This window comes from Aquarana catesbeiana, linkage group LG01 (assembly GCF_042186555.1).
Source record: "Aquarana catesbeiana isolate 2022-GZ linkage group LG01, ASM4218655v1, whole genome shotgun sequence".
In the NCBI taxonomy this organism is placed as follows: domain Eukaryota; kingdom Metazoa; phylum Chordata; class Amphibia; order Anura; family Ranidae; genus Aquarana; species Aquarana catesbeiana.
The window spans coordinates 508,412,427-508,428,237 of NC_133324.1; the positions used below are offsets into that span (position 1 = coordinate 508,412,427).

The following is a 15,811-nucleotide window of genomic DNA, read 5'->3' on the forward strand; positions in this document are numbered from 1 at the left end:
GTACATATGACATGATGATTCATATATGTATATTTTTTGTCTTGTTTCTTTATGGAATGTATTTTTGTACTGTGAAGACGCTCTTAAGTCTTTTTATTGTATATCATTAAATATAATATTTTTTATCATAAAGAGTTGGTGGTCTGTTAAAGTCCCATTGAGGGGGGTATTTCTTCTTTGTAAAGGCAGGTGTCACGATACTTTTGACAATATAGTATATCTTGTCCTCCTCTGTATAATTATTCATCCTTTGAATGATTTTGGATGGGGGGGGTCTTTATGCCTATAAGAATGAAGCCTAAATCCATGTACACGCGGGCAGAATGTCGAGAGACATTTGCCGGTATAAAAAATACCGGCCGACACTCTGCCAATGTATATCTTGGTCTGGCCGGCTGCTGCTGGACGTGCATGCTGGAAAACCAGCAGCCGCCCGGCTCCTGATCAGCGCTTTCCGCCAATGGCGGAGAGCACTGATCAGAGTGTTCTGGTGGGGGGGCATCGCCCTGTCAGAACACAACAGCTCAGCGTGGGAGATCACTGGACTAACCTTGTATGGGTAGTACAGCGGCTCTGAGCACCCCCCCGCCCCGGGGTTGCACGAAAAAAAACAAACTGTGTACCCGGCTTGAAGCAGGCCATACATGGATCGAAATTCAGCGTGGATGGAGCAAATATCAATACGTGTGTGGCCATCCCTGCTCAACAGATGTTGATTCAAGTGTAATCAAGCATTGGGCATTTTTGTTTTAGCCAATGGAAAGCACTGGGGGAAGGAGACCAGTTCTTACGGGCTAAGAAACTCCTGAAAAAAAAAAAAAAAATGGCACAAAATGCTTGATTTGTGCATTTTCAGGCATTCCCATTCAAGTCTAGGAGGCCACAAATAGCCAATTCTACTTCAATAATAACTCATTTAGGAGCAAGCACCTGAGTGCTCATATGTGAACAGTCACCATTGACATACAAGGGATTATGGATGTGGAGTTATGCAATTTGGAGCTTTGAGCTACAAAATGTTCAGGTGAGAATAGGCTCCGTTCACATTTGATCGATGCGAAGCGCTGCTATTCTGCCCGTGATTCAAAACAGTGGCAAATCGCGGGATGCCCACACGATCCGGTCACTTCCAATGGCACCCCAATTGTGGCGCAATTTTTCTCCGATTGTTGCCCGACGAATCACTGTAACTTAGCGCAAACTTAATCGTGGGAGGTCTGTCCCCCAAAAGAAGTACAAGAACTTCTTTTAGATGACAAGCGTCCCGTGATTCTGTTTGCACGATTTTACTGCGAATATCGCACCGCGATTGGGGTGCCACTGGAAGTGATGGGGATCGCACCGGCATCCTACGACTTGCCGCTATTTCGATCGCTCAGATGTGAACGGAACGTTAAGGTACCAGAAGACATCTGTCTCCCCACCTGGCTGCTTTTGGTTCAATCAAGTAACTATCCCCTTTGTGTATGAGCACCAGCAGATATCCCACATACATCCCTAACCAACCAGTTTAAGGGGGGAAAAAAAACATTTTAATCAACTGCACTTTTTTTCTATTAAAGCCAATCACTACTGTTTTCCCTCTGAATTAACTAGGACTTCTGCCCTCTTGTCATAAGCATAAGAATCTAATGGCTTGCTCACATGGGTGGTTAAAGCAGGCGGTTGTGCTGCAATTTTGTTGCCCCCCAAACTAAGCACAGGAATGAAGTTGCTCAGGACTGTACACATGCCATGCCTGCAATGCTCTGCTTCACAGCTGAGGCAAAAATTAAATGGCATGTCAAATTCAGCGGGAGGTACTACTGCTGAACGTGACCCATTCAAATGATTGGGACTGCACAATGTTGTGGGGAGGATGGTTGGCATTTTGAGGGTTAACACAGGAGGTGACATATCACCTCCACACCACCTGCCAAAAGAGGTCTAAAATGTGATCCACTGCAGATCATTTTTCAGAGGGGTGGCAATAATGGCTGCATGTGTAAATGAGTGCTAAGGCTAGATTTACACCTAAGGTATTGTGAACGCACATTTATTTGTGCTACACACATAGAGCAGCCCCTTCTATATCTTTTCATGAAAACACTCATCTGCATGGCACATCTGGGGTGCCATTAACATTGAATGGCACCACAAGGGCATTTTTTTGCATGTTCACGGAACGCCCAAATGTGAGTGGAGTCGAAGGTTCCATTTGCACCGGCGATTAAGGTTGGTGCGAACAGTAGCAGCAGGAATCAGATTCCTGCTGCAGCTCTCAGTGGCTAGATTAAGCGGCTGACCCTGTTCTCTACGACATGTTACCGGCAGGTGCAGCTGTTCACTGCTGTCCACACAGCCAGTGATTACCTGCGATGATTGCAGCTGGAGGCACTTTTTGTGCGTCCTGCAGTGATCACCACAGGGAATCACTAGCTGTGCAGAGAGCCACGAATAACTGCGGCCACCGGCGACTTGTCATTATAGTGAATGGGGCCCTAAGCCTAGTACACATGGGCCAAATATCAGGTGGCATCGGCCAGTTTAATAAAAACCAGCCGACATTTGGCCCACGTGTACTGCAGCTGGTCCAACAGAAGCCGGCCTTTCAGCTGGCTTCTGTCAAAGGGTCATGACCGAATAAGGTCTGCCAATCTGCTCCCGATCAGAGCGCTCTTAGCCAATGGCTGAGAGCTCTGACCAGAGTGTTCTGGTGGAGGGGGGCACCTCCCTGTCAGAACACAATAACAGCAGAGAAAATTGTTGAAATAACATTGCATAGTTCGTACAGCAGCTCCTCCTGCACTCAGTGTTTATATAGTAGTGTGTACCAAGCTTTACAGTGCATGTTAATGGGAAGGTTGTTCAGACCAACACACAAGTCCCAATACCATTCTACAAATCAACACACACAGCCGTCCAATCTCATGTAAACCAGGTACTATCCCCACAACATTATAACAATTCTATAGCGTACCATGACTAAGGATGAGCTCTGGCATGTTCACATGCTGCACGAGCCGAGAATCACAGGCAGTGAGACTTTTCCCAATCTCTGCAGCTGCACATCGTGAAATGTTTCACTGCTTGCGATTGGCGCAGCGCATTGCCGACTTCCTGGCGGGCTCGGCTCGTGCAGCATGTGAACACGCCGGAGCTGATCCTTAGTCATGACCACTAGAGCTGAATTATAAAACAAAGAACTCAGACTTTTATCCATCCCTGTGGATACATTTTGAAAAATGGCAACCACAGCCGTGTTTTCATTTTCAGGGTGAATGGGCAAGTTCTAGAGCCTCTTTGAGGGGGGAAGCGAGACTGTCATTTGACAGGAAACAATGGAAAATGTCTCCAATGGGGACAGAGATTAAAACATTTTGGCTTAACTTAACTTTTTTTTTTTTTTAGCCGTCCACACCTTTTTTCCAAGTAAGGGCATCAGAGGGGCAGGAAGTCATAGAAATGTCCCCACTGGGGTCACAGACAGAATTAAAAATGTGACAAAATGTAATCCCCCCCCCCCCCCCCCTATGCAAAACTAAAACCCCCCACATTGAGATAGGCTTTAAGCCCTAGTATAATAATATGAATGAGTATATGCTGACGTGGTGCTTGTCAGGCTCGTAGGTGGCAAGGAAGGCCCATGAGCTGTCACTGACCGTAGCTCTGTCCCTGCAGGTCGTACTGCTGCATGCGGTACACGGTGAACTCATGAGCAGCCTCGGCCTGCAGAGGGGACACGAGGAGCAGCACGGCGGGGATGAAGACGATGAAGGTAAGCGGGAATGACGCTTTCAGCATGTTATCAAACACCTCTCCTGCTTCCTCCAACATGCTGCCGGTCTATGGAAGAGCTGCCAAAGGGAATGTGGGGGAGCTCCGGCCTGACACTCGCAGGGACGTCCGGGAACCGAAGCAATGGCGGACCCGCAATGCCTACAGCTTCCTCAGCAGCTGGGGACCAGCAGGCACTGCAAAGACAGCTAACAGAGAGGGCCTACGAGTCATTGAAAGACACCCAATCAAAAGCTGCGCAGGCAGCGAACGGGCAGCTAAAGGCCGGGTCTTTGTTTTCGAGGGCACAATAGGTGGGGATTGTTACTCACTAGGATATGGTGGCGCTCTGGTATTGAGAGCTGTTTTGGGAGGGGAGCTGTCACTCACATAAGAGGGCGGAGCTCAGGTACTGAGAACTGAATGAGAGGGGAGCTGTCACTCACACAAGAGGGCGGAGCTCGGGTACTGAGAACTAAATGAGAGGGGAGCTGTCACTCACATAAGAGGGCGGAGCTCGGGTACTGAGAACTAAATGAGAGGAGAGCTGTCACTGACATAAGAGGGCGGAGCTCGGGTACTGAGAACTAAATGAGAGGGGAGCTGTCACTCACGCGAGAGGGCGGAGCTCGGGAACTGAGAACTGTATGAGAGGGGAGCTGTCACTCACATAAGAGGGCGGAGCTCGGGAACTGAGAACTGTATGAGAGGGGAGCTGTCACTCACATAAGAGGGCGGAGCTCGGGAACTGAGAACTGTATGAGAGGGGAGCTGTCACTCACATAAGAGGGCGGAGCTCGGGAACTGAGAACTGTATGAGAGGGGAGCTGTCACTCACATAAGAGGGCGGAGCTCGGGTACTGTGAACTGCATGAGAGGGCTGTTAGAAGGCGGAGCTCGGAAACTTAGAGCAGTGTGGGAGGGGAACTGTCACTCACCAAGTATAGGGCGGAGCTCTTGTACTGAGAACTGTACGGGAAGGGGCTGTTACTCACTGGAGTGGGCGGAGCTCAGGCACTAAGAACTGTATGAGGGGGAGATGTCACTCACAAGAGAGGGCGGAGCTCAGAGCAATGTGAGAGGGGATCTGTCGTCACCAAAGGTAGAGCAGGCGTCCGGAAGTGCGAGTGGTGTATGCCTGATGGCAGGTGATTTGTGCCTGCAGACACCATGGAATTCTGAATAGAACTCCTAATATAAAATACTTGGGATGTCGCTAGGAATTTTTCAGTTAAATAGGATGCTTCAAACTGGAGCTCCGCTGTTTTATGACAAACTAATACCATTAGACCATTAGTTTACAAGCCATTTTGTAATGGGTTGTCACAACTCACAATCACTTTTCTATGCCGATTTTTCATAACTGCCAATAAAAAATCAAAGATCATTTCCTGGTTGCGGTCCTGTTCACAGTTTTACCCTTTCCCTGCTGGAACGATTTTTACATTTTGTTGCACACATCACATGTCCCAATGTGCATATTTGTTTTGAAAATTATAAATAGAACTTCCGCTGGTCCCTGCTGTGTTCTGGGACCTGTGTGTCTCCAAGAAGACAGGGGGGGATAACTGTCAAATCTTATGTAATGTCGCCCCCCCCCCCCCCCCGCTGTCTTCTTGGAGACACACAGGTCCCAGAACACAGCAGGGACCATTCAGGAAGCGCGACTCACGCATGCGCAGTAGGAAACAGGCTGTTTCCCTTAGTAATGATGCCGGCGCCTGCACCCAGAGCTGAGGGACAGGTCGGCTTCAGGTGGGAACCCTGGACAGGTAAGTGTCCTTATATTAAAAGTCAGCAGCTACAGTATTTGTGGCTGCTGATTTTTAATACATTTTTATTTTTTACCCAGGCTGGAACTCCATTTTGAAGGGGTTGTAAACCCTCAATGTTTTTCACCTCAATGCATTAAGGTAAAAAACCCTTCTGTAGTGCAGCAGCCCCTCAGAGACCCCCTTTTACACACCTGAACCCGGTCTTTCCAGCGACAAGAACAAGCTCAGCAGCTCCAGCTGCTGTATCGGGTCCTCATTGGATAGATTGATAGCAGCGCAGCCCTTGGCTCCCACTGCTGTCAATCAAATCCAGTGACCCGGGGGCAGGCCCGAATCCTGCTGTCTGTGGCAATGGACGCAGCAGCAGGACACGGGAGCACGCCCGCACGAGTGCCCCGAGGGAGAGGGGCTCTCCAACGGGGCACTTCAGAAGAGGAGGAGCGCTGCTGAGGAATCCCAGAAGAGGAGGATCGGGGCCACTCTGTGCAAAACCAACTGCACAGAGGAGGTAAGTATGACATGTTTGTTTAAAAAAATGGATCCTGTCCTTTTAAATCATGTTATAAAGCACAGTGTTTGTGCTGTGTAATTTGGCCCCTTCTTTCACCTGAAATACCTGGCAGATCCAGCCATTTTCTACCATCCCCTTTGTAAACTGAACACGGTTCATCATGTCTGCTGAGCCCTGACACCGTGGTCAGTTTACTTGCCTCCGTCATCTGCAGCTCTCCTGTCTGCTCTCCTCTCCGCTCTCCCCCTCTCCTCCTCCTGACTGATGTCAGTGGGGGAATCTTGGCCCCGCCCGCTCTAGTTGTCAGATGGGGAGAGGAGATAGCCGTCCAGTCACAAGAGCGCCAATTGACGTTTTGAAATGGGGTATAATCTTCAATTTTTTTTATCAATCACACACACAGGGGTGAAGTAGTGAGAGTGGCTTAACAACTTTAACTTTAACCACTTTAAGACCAGGCCTTTTTCTGACATTTGTTGTTTACAAGTTAAAATCTGTATTTTTTGCTAGAAAACTACTTATAACCCCCAAACATTATATATATATATATATATATATATATATATATATATATATATATATATATGTAACGCTTACCCCCGAAGGAGCGGCTGATTAATTGTTATATCCGTAATTCACGTTTACCACCTCACAACCAGACACAGTCCAAATTGCATTTTTTTTTCTCTTGCTTTATTAAGTAACATGAACTGGGATAGGAGAAGGGTTTCTTTTGAGATGCTCTTTTCTTCGCCTCTCATGCAAAGACCTAGCAGCATTGCGGATAATAGGAAATCACTCTATATGATTTCTTCAATCAGCGAAGATGGAAGTAGATTTGATAGAGAATAATCGATAAAGAGTCGCTCTGAATAACATCTTCATCTACAGAACTTTTTAAGGACAGTCTGTTTCTCTACATGTGAACTTGCAGCTTTACCGCTACCATTTTACCACTACTTCCCACCGACATGGTACTTCCAGGTTGAGCTAAAGAAAAGTCACTCTGAATAACTCCTCCCACTTGACTGATTGGAATCCCTGGGCATTGCTGAACCCAAAGTCACAGGCCATGACCACCTGTCTCACTGACTTGTGTACCAACATCCCGCAGCCTCTGGCAGTACCTTTCTCTTGGGCTTTCACTCACTTGATCAATAGTCCATGTGCCACTCATAAACGATCGATCACCAAGTTGTCCTCCGCTTAGTTGTCACTTCTTCCGCAATGATTCCTCCAGCCCTTTCCTCCTTTCTGGCACACTCCCTTCCTCCTCAGGGGTGGCCAACGACACCAGCAACTACATGCTGTACAGTGTCATCTCTTCCTCTACAGAGGCCGGTTAACCACCCTCCTCACGGGGGGGGGCTCCGTTGGCTCTCCGGAGGGGGAACCTCTCCCCTCCGGGAACCAGGCTGGCTTCTCCAAGCTCGAACAAGACACTGGACTGACCATGTGACCCGGCTTTTATATGAGAGTCCCGGGGTATTACCAAACAAATTAATGATTGGCCAAGACTTGCATACAAACCACCTGCCACTCAAATCCCAAATGAACAAACAGGCCTGCTGCAATGGCACAAGCCTGCCTAAATTTACCTGAAACTATAAGCTAGCAAAAAAAAAAAATCACATACTTAAAAGTAAGTGCCCGCTACATATATATATATATATATATATATATATATATATATATATATATTTTATATATATTATATATATATATATATATATATATATATATATATATATATATATATATATATATATATATATATAGCAGAGACCCTAGATAATAAAATGGAGGTTGTTGCAATATTTTATGACACACTGTATTTGCACAGCGGTCTTTCAAACACAATTTTTTGGGGAAAAAATACACTTTATTGAATAAAAAAAAAAAAAGAAAACAGTAAAGTTAGCCTAATTTTTCTGTATTATTATTATTATTATTAACTATTTATATAGCGCCAACAGTTTACGCAGTGCTTTACAATGTAGAGGGGGGGCAGCACAATTACAGTACAGTTCAATACAGAAGGGACAGGAGGGCCCTGCTCGTAGAGCTTACATTCTAAAGGCAGGGGGTGGTGGTACAAAAGGTAATAGATGCGGGGAATGATTTGATGGGGTTGTTAGGTGGGTGTGGGATAGGCTTCCCTGAATAAGTGGGTTTTCAGGGATCTCCTAAAGGTGGACAGGTTAGGGGCTGATCGGACATACCGGGGAAGGGAATTCCAGAGGATGGGAGAGGCTCTGGAGAAGTCCTGAAGATGAGAATGAGAGGAGGTAACAATGGAGCTAGAGAGCAGGAGGTCCTGGGAGGAGCGGAGGGGACGTTTTGGGCGATATCTGCAGATGAGGTTGGTGATGTAGCTGAGGTAGGTGTTGTGGATGGCCTTGTATGTTGTGGTCAGTATTTTGAATTTTATACAATGGGGTAGGGGAAGCCAGTGAAGGGATTGGCAGAGAGGGGCAGCAGTCACAGATTGATTAGTGAGGTGTATTAGTCTAGCAGCAGCATTCATAATAGACTGAAGGGGGGATAGCTTGCGTAAAGTTAGGCCATTAAGGAGAGAGTTGCAGTAGTCAAGGCGGGAAATAATCAAGGAGTGAATAAGTTGCTTTGTGGTGTCATTAGTCAGGAAGGGTCGAATTCTGGAGATGTTGCGGAGGTTAAGGTGGCAGGATTTAGCCTGTGATTGGATGTGGGGGCTGAAGGAGAGGTCAGAGTCAAGGATTACACCCAGCACCCTGGCATGTGTGGAGGGACCAATGGTTGTGCTGTTGATCTTAATGGTAAAGTCATGGGGGGGGCGGGAAGGAGGAAATATTACAAGCTCAGTTTTAGAAAGATTGAGTTTGAGAAAGTGGTGTTACATCCATACTGAGATGCAGGGGCGGGCTGGGCCAGGGGGCAGGGATGCAATTTCCCCCCAGGCCGCTCTGATTCCCTGTGAAAAGGCTGATGTGCTGCCAGCTGGGAACTGAGCATGTGCAGTTGGCCGAGTGTTACTGCTCGTCTGACTCCAGAGGGAGGCTGGCAGGGCTGGATAACAGCCCAGAAGCTGCAGGAACGTTTGTGCTGTGACCGGACATCTGTCCTGTCACAGTGCTGTTCCCTGCTTCTGAGCTGAGAGTTCTTTGTCCCTTCAGAGCACAGCCGAATAGAAGAGGGTGGATCCGCTCTGCCTCCTCCAGCCCCCTCTCTCACTGTGCCCGCCCACACTCCGGGCAGCCTGTGTGCTGCTTCTGTGAATAGAACGTGTGGGCGGGAACGTTCAAACTGTGATCCGTGAGCCTTCTGCCTGCTGAGTCCTTCCTTCCAAGTGAGTGATCTGTGACCGGCCTCTCCCCCTTCTCTCTCCTAAATTCCTCTCTCCCTCCTCCCTCTGCAGATAAGGACATTTCTTTCAGCAGCCTGTACAGTACCTGCTCCTATGTATTATGTAGTGGGCTCACACTGGTCTGCTGCAGTGTTGGTGATCTCACTGTTTTCCTGCATGTCCCATAGACTTCTATTAGTTTGCACATTTTTGCTGCATTTTCTGAAAGTGCACAAAAACTGCTGCATCTTTGGTGCGCTATAAAAAAAAAACTGCAGCATAAAACGCACAACCTAAAAGAAGCCTATGGGACTGTGGCTAAGGAAAACTGTACATATGCACTGCGGCCAAACCGCAGCACACCAGCGTGTGTCCAAAGGCTTGTACACACTTGCAGCAGCCACTGCCACTCTGCTGAAAAGTGATCAATGCTCAGGTCACTTTTGCTCATGCTCAGCGGCTCCAACCAGAGCTGTCAGTTTTTTTTTTTTTTTTTGTTCAACTCGCTGGATTGAGCAAAAAAAAAAAAAAAAAACTAGTGGTGTTTACAAGGCTTTACTATGTTGATAAAGGAATCAAGCAATTTTCCTGAGTAGTGGTCTCTCTGTGTGTGGACAATTTGGAGCGATGTCTCTCTCTGTCAGTGGTGGCTGGTGCTCAAAATGTTTTTTTGGGGGGGGTGCAAACTAAAAAACCCCTATCAATTGCAGCCTCACTCTGCCATTAAATGCAGCCACTGTGCCCATCAAATGCATCCAATGTTACCACCCCATCAGCATTTAACCAGCACCCCACCTCGCCCGCTGTCTGACTGGCACTTACCCCATCTTGGTGGCGGGTCAGGCAGCGAGTGATGTCGGGGAGCTGTGGGACAGGCAGCAGCTCCTGTGTTCTCTATGCTTACTCCGTGCTTTTCCTCCTGCTAGACATCCAATAGGAGCGCCTGTCATTTCAGCCAATCAGGTGACGGGTATCAGACCCGCTCTTCCTGATTGGCGGAGAGGCGGTTCAGTGTTAGAAAAGCAAATATTCATTTGCTTTTCTAACACACCCGGGTGGGCTCTGAGCGCAATGCTCTGCGCTCCGAGTCCACCCTATTTTGAAGCCTATTAGAGCCTCTGGTCAAGCTGCCTGAGGTGACATTGGGAGCAGTGAATGAATTAGAACATATGTGTGTCATGGGAGCTTTAGCCGGCAGCAGAGGAGGAGATCACATCCTTAAATCTCAGCCAGGGTTCATGCTGGGACTTGTAGTCCTTTACTTTTGGGGATGTGACACCCCAAAAGTGAAGGACCAAAGGTCCCAGCATAAACCCCTCAGAGCTCAGGATATGTCACACACCCCTGCCCCCCCCCCACTAGTGAAGGACTACAGGTCCCACTGTCCCAGCTTAAACCCCTCAGAGCTGAGGATGTGTCACCCCCCCCAATTAGTGAAGGACTACAGGGCACAGCATGAACCCATGGGATCTAAGGGGACACATCCTTAGATCTCAGGGGCTAATGCTGGGACTTGTAGTTCGTCACTAGTTGCAGAGGGGGGGGGGGGGTCAGGTCCTCAGCTCTGAGGGATTCATACAGGGACTTGCTTGCAGTTTAGATCCTGGAGGCCATGGTAGTACAAGTCCCCCACAGGCCCTGGAGGGCCACATTGTCCTCCCTGCCCCCCCCCCCCACACACACACACCTTTGTGATCATGAAAAACCTTAGAGACTGTTTTTCCGATCCATCACTTTGCCACCACCGGTTCTATGGGCCACTTGACTGGACTTGCCCCCCAGGCCTAAGGCTGCCAGCCCTCCCCTGCTGAGATGTCATTCAGTAAGTTTGAGATCTGTGAAGAGATCGAGTTGGTGAGTTGAGGAGTGGAGAGATAGATCTGGGTGTCATCGGCGTAGAGGTGGCATTGAAAGCCATGGGAGGTTATCAACTGGCCCAGGGAAGAGGTATAGAGCGAGAATAGGAGGGGACCAAGGACAGAGCCTTGGGATACCCCAACAGAGAGAGGAAGAGGAGTAAAGGAGATGGAGTTGTAAGTGACACTGAAAGTGCGCTGAGATAGGTAGGAGGAGAACCAGGATAAAGCAGAATCACAGAGGCCAAGGGAGTGTAGTTTGCTGAGGAGGAGCAGGTGGTCAACTGTGTCGAAGGCAGCAGAGAGGTATAAGACTATGAGTATGGAGTAATGCCCATTGGTTTTAGCAGTTAGTAGGTCATTGGTGAGTTTTAGTAGGGCAGTTTCAGTAGAATGTTGTGGACGGAAGCCGAACTGTAGGGGGTCGAGAAGGTTGTTGTTTGTGAGGTAGCGACTCATTCGGTCCTGGACAAGGCGTTCGATGAGCTTGGAGGAAAGTGGGAGCAGGGAGATGGGTTTTAAGTTATTCAAACAGGTGGGGTCTAGTAAGGGTTTTTTAAGTACGGGGGTAACCAGTGCATGTTTGAGCAGGGAAGGAAAGGTGCCGGAGGAGAGGGAGAGGTTGAAGATGTGGGTTAGGGAGTTTAGGATAGAGTGGGAAGCTGGTTGCAGTAATTGTGAGGGGACAGGGTCCAGGGGGCAGGTGGTGAGGTGAACCATGGAGAGGAGTTTATCAACTTCATTGGCGGTAACTGGGCAGAAGGAGGAGAGTATTGAGTGTGGTATTGGACCTGATATGTTAGGTAGGGGAGGAAGTTGAATGCTGGATATCTCCTTACAAATGGTGTAGATTTTGCTTTTGAAATGGTTGGCAATCTGTTGAGCGGTAAGCAAGTTGGTGGGTGGGACAGTGGGGGTTGAAATAAGAAATTAAGGGTAGAAAAGAGTTGACGAGGTTTGGATGAGAGGGTATTGATGAGAGTGTTATAGTAGGTTTGTTTAGCAGTGTGGAGGCAGGAATTGTATTTGAGAAGGGCAGATTTGTAGAGGGTAAAGTCTTGCAGGGACTTCGATTTACGACATGCTCACTCAAGAGCACGGCTGCATCTCTTGAGACTTCTGGTGTCATCTGTTTTCCAGGGTTGTGGCAGATGGGGACTGGATCGGCGTGTAGAAAGAGGAGCAAGTATGTCTAGGGAGGATGACAGCATGTTGTTGTAGATGGTAATGGTTAGGTCTGGGCAGGACAGGGGTACGATTTTGTCATAAAGGCCATCAGTAGCGTAATGAAGAAGGGAAGGGTTGAGGTTGCGAAGGTTTCTGCGGGTAGTGGTTTGTGGGTTGGCAGCATGGGAGGTAGGAGACAAGGAGAGTGTGAAACGGATAAGGTTGTGATCAGAGAGAGGAAAGGGGGTGTTAGAGAGATTGCAGGGAGTGCAGCGATGGGAGAATTCAAGATCGAGAGTATTGCCGTTGGAGTGAGTGGTAGTTTGTGTCCATTGTGTTAGGTTAAAAGAGGTTAGGTTGAGAAGTTGAGAAGTGGTTGCAGTATTAACATTGATTTGAATGGTAAAGTCACCTAGGATGATGGCAGGTACTTCAGAGGAAAGAAAGTAGGGTAGCCATGCAGAGAAGTCATCCAGAAAGTGTGACACTGGTCCGGGAGGCCAATAAATGACTGCATCCCTCAGAAAAACTGGAGAGAAAATACAAATGCAGTGCACTTCGAAAGAGCAGGGGGAAAGAGAGGGAGGCATAGGAAGAACCTGAAAGGTGCATTTTGGGGAGAGGAGAAGTCCGACACCACCTCCTTTTCGTCCACTGGGTCTGGTGGAGTGAGTCCAGAGGAGGCCACTGTGGGACAGGGCAGCTGGAGAGGTAGTGTCGAATTCCTGGAGCCAGGTTTCGGTAATAGCAAATAGATTAAGGGATTTGGAGAGGAAAAGGTCATTGACAGAAGCTAGTTTGTTGAAGGCCGAGCGGGAATTCCAGAAGGCACATGAAAGAGGGGGGCTGACTTGTGGAATCAGGGGAATTGGGATGAGAACGTGGGAGTTACGACTACTGTTGGAGGAGGTAGACAGCCAATTTTGGGGGTGGGATTTGGGTGTGGGAGGGCCGGGGTTTGGTGCGATGTCCCCAGACATTAGGATTAGTAGGAGGTGAGGGTGGTAAGGCGGGAGTGGGATTTATAGGAGGGCAGTGTAGTGGAAGTGGAAGTATAATGTGGAAGATGATGTTACACTGAGTGAATAGATACCTAACATGTCATGCTTTAAAATGGCGCACGATCATGGAATGGTGACAAACTACAGTACTTAAAAATTTCCATAGGCAATGAGAGGTCTTGCACTAGACTTATTGCTCTCGCTTTAACGATCGCGGCGATACCTCACATGTGTGGTTTGATCACCGTTTACATATGCGGGCGCGACATACATATGCGTTCGCTCGGAGGGATGGGGCGCTTAAAATTTTTTTCTTATTATTTATTTTACTTTTTATTTTTACACTGTCCAATAATTTTTTTTTTTTTTTTGTATCGCTTTTATTCCTATTACAAGGAATTTAAACATCTCTTGTAATAGAGATAAACATAACAGGTCCTCTTTATTGAGAGATCTGGGGTCAAAAAGACCCCAGATCTCTCATTTACCTTTTAGGCTGGGTTCACACCATTGCAAATTGGATGCGGTCAAATTGGATGCGGGTTAACCACATCCAGTTCGCAATAGCAGAAGATTTGGACCGATTCTCTATGGAGCCAGTTCACATACCTCCCGACCCCTGCTGGGACCCGCATGCGGCGATGGTGTGAACCCAAAAAATAAATAAAAATGTAATTCTGCCTTTAAGGGTGGAAAAAAATCATCCCTTTAAATCGTTGCTCCGGTCCTCCAAGGGCATAGAGCCGAGTGGGGGCTATCTTGCCCTCACTCAACTTCCTGCCCAGGCATCCAACGGATCGTATCGAATCCGGGCTTACTGACAGCTTTAGTAAGTTCAGAGACAACCAGGAAGCGGCGGGAGGGCACCACTTTTATATGAAAGCCAATCGCCCAGGGGCGGACTGACCATTTGGGCTCTTGGGTTGCCAGCCTCAATAAAACCAGGGACAGTATGTAAAAATCTGTGTTTTTTTAAAAATCCCAAGATTATAGCTGCCCCGCCTCTCCAGTACCTTTTCAGTGTGTGTATGTGTATTCTGTGTGTGTATACTGTGTGTGTATATTGTGTGTTTGTGTGTGTATACTGTATGTGTGTGTGTGTATACTGTGTGGCCCAATAATCTATTGCCTGGGGGCCCCATAATCTCCTATTCCCCGGGGGCCCCATAATCTCCTATTGCGGGGGGCCCCATAATCTTCTCCTATTGCCCGGGGGCCCCATAATCTCCTATTGCCTGGGGGCCCCATGAGTTGTCAGTCCGCCCCTGCAATCCCCTGCTGTAAATGAAGATACCGGGGTTAAGGCAGCTAGCCGCTGCCATAACCCCGGTCATTAACGTCAAAGTAATGATGTATAGATTTACAGTTAGGCGGGCGGCAAGTGGAACTTTATTAAGAAAATCAAGTCATGCTAGATCACTTCAGGTTGGCCCCTTTTGCAGGTATAGCTATGTAAACATTAACCACTTCAGTCCCGGATCATTTGGCAGCTCAATGACCGGAGGACTTTTTACAATTTGGCACTGCGTTGCTTTAACTGGTAATTGCGCAGTCATGCAATGTTGTACCCAAATGAAACTTTTTGTTATAAGAAAAATCCAATAAACTCAATTTTAGTCATACATTTAGGCGAAAATGTATTCAGCCACATGTCTTTGGTAAAAAAAATGTCAATAAGCGTATATTTATTGGTTTGCGCAAAAGTTATAGCGTCTACAAGCTAGGGTACATTTTCTGGAATTTACGCTGTTAGAAAAGTTTTAAATGTTTATTGTGTGACTATTAGAAAAACTATTAGAAAAACAATAACCCTGAGACTGATTTTTAAGATGACTTCTGAGCACATTGTTGTATTAACTTGCTATATCGTTTGCTTTAACTAACTCCATAGTAAGTTGTAGGATGATTAGGCTTAACCATATATGGTAGAACAAGACTGTACAGGAAACACTAAGAGCCCTTTCACATTGGGGCGGTTTGCAGGCGCTATTGCGCTAATAATAGCGCCTGCAAACCAACCCGAAAGTGCCGCTGCTTGCATTCCAGTGTGAAAGCCCCAAGGGCTTTCACACTGGAGCGATGCGCTGGCAGGACGGTAAAAAAAGTCCTGCCAGCAGCATCTTCGGAGCAGTGAAGGAGCGGTGTGTATACCGCTCCTTTACCGCTCCTGTCCATTGAAATCAATGGGACGGCGCGGCTATACCGCGCTTTGCGGTGGTATTTAACCCTTTCTCGGCCGCTAGTGGGGGGTAAAACCGCCCCGCTAGCGGCTGCATACCGACGATAAAACGCCGCTAATAATAGCGGCGTTTTACCGCCGACGCCGCCCCCCGCCCCAGTGTGAAAGGGCTCTAATTAGCCAAATAAAGTACCATACAAAGTACCAGGCACGCTATCTGTGTTTCCTCAGCCAATAGAAG

General features: G+C 47.6%; 1 protein-coding gene across 1 annotated transcript in view; it reads right to left on the reverse strand.

Moving 5' to 3' along the window:
- NCLN (nicalin) overlaps positions 1-3,983 on the reverse strand; it is a 48,108-nt gene extending 44,125 nt beyond the window's left edge. Inside the window, exon 1 of the mRNA XM_073593757.1 lies at positions 3,642-3,983. Coding sequence (XP_073449858.1) covers positions 3,642-3,816 — 175 coding nt within the window. The 5' untranslated portion in view covers positions 3,817-3,983. The remainder of the gene's footprint in view (positions 1-3,641) is intronic.
- Positions 3,984-15,811: the final 11,828 nt, after the last annotated feature.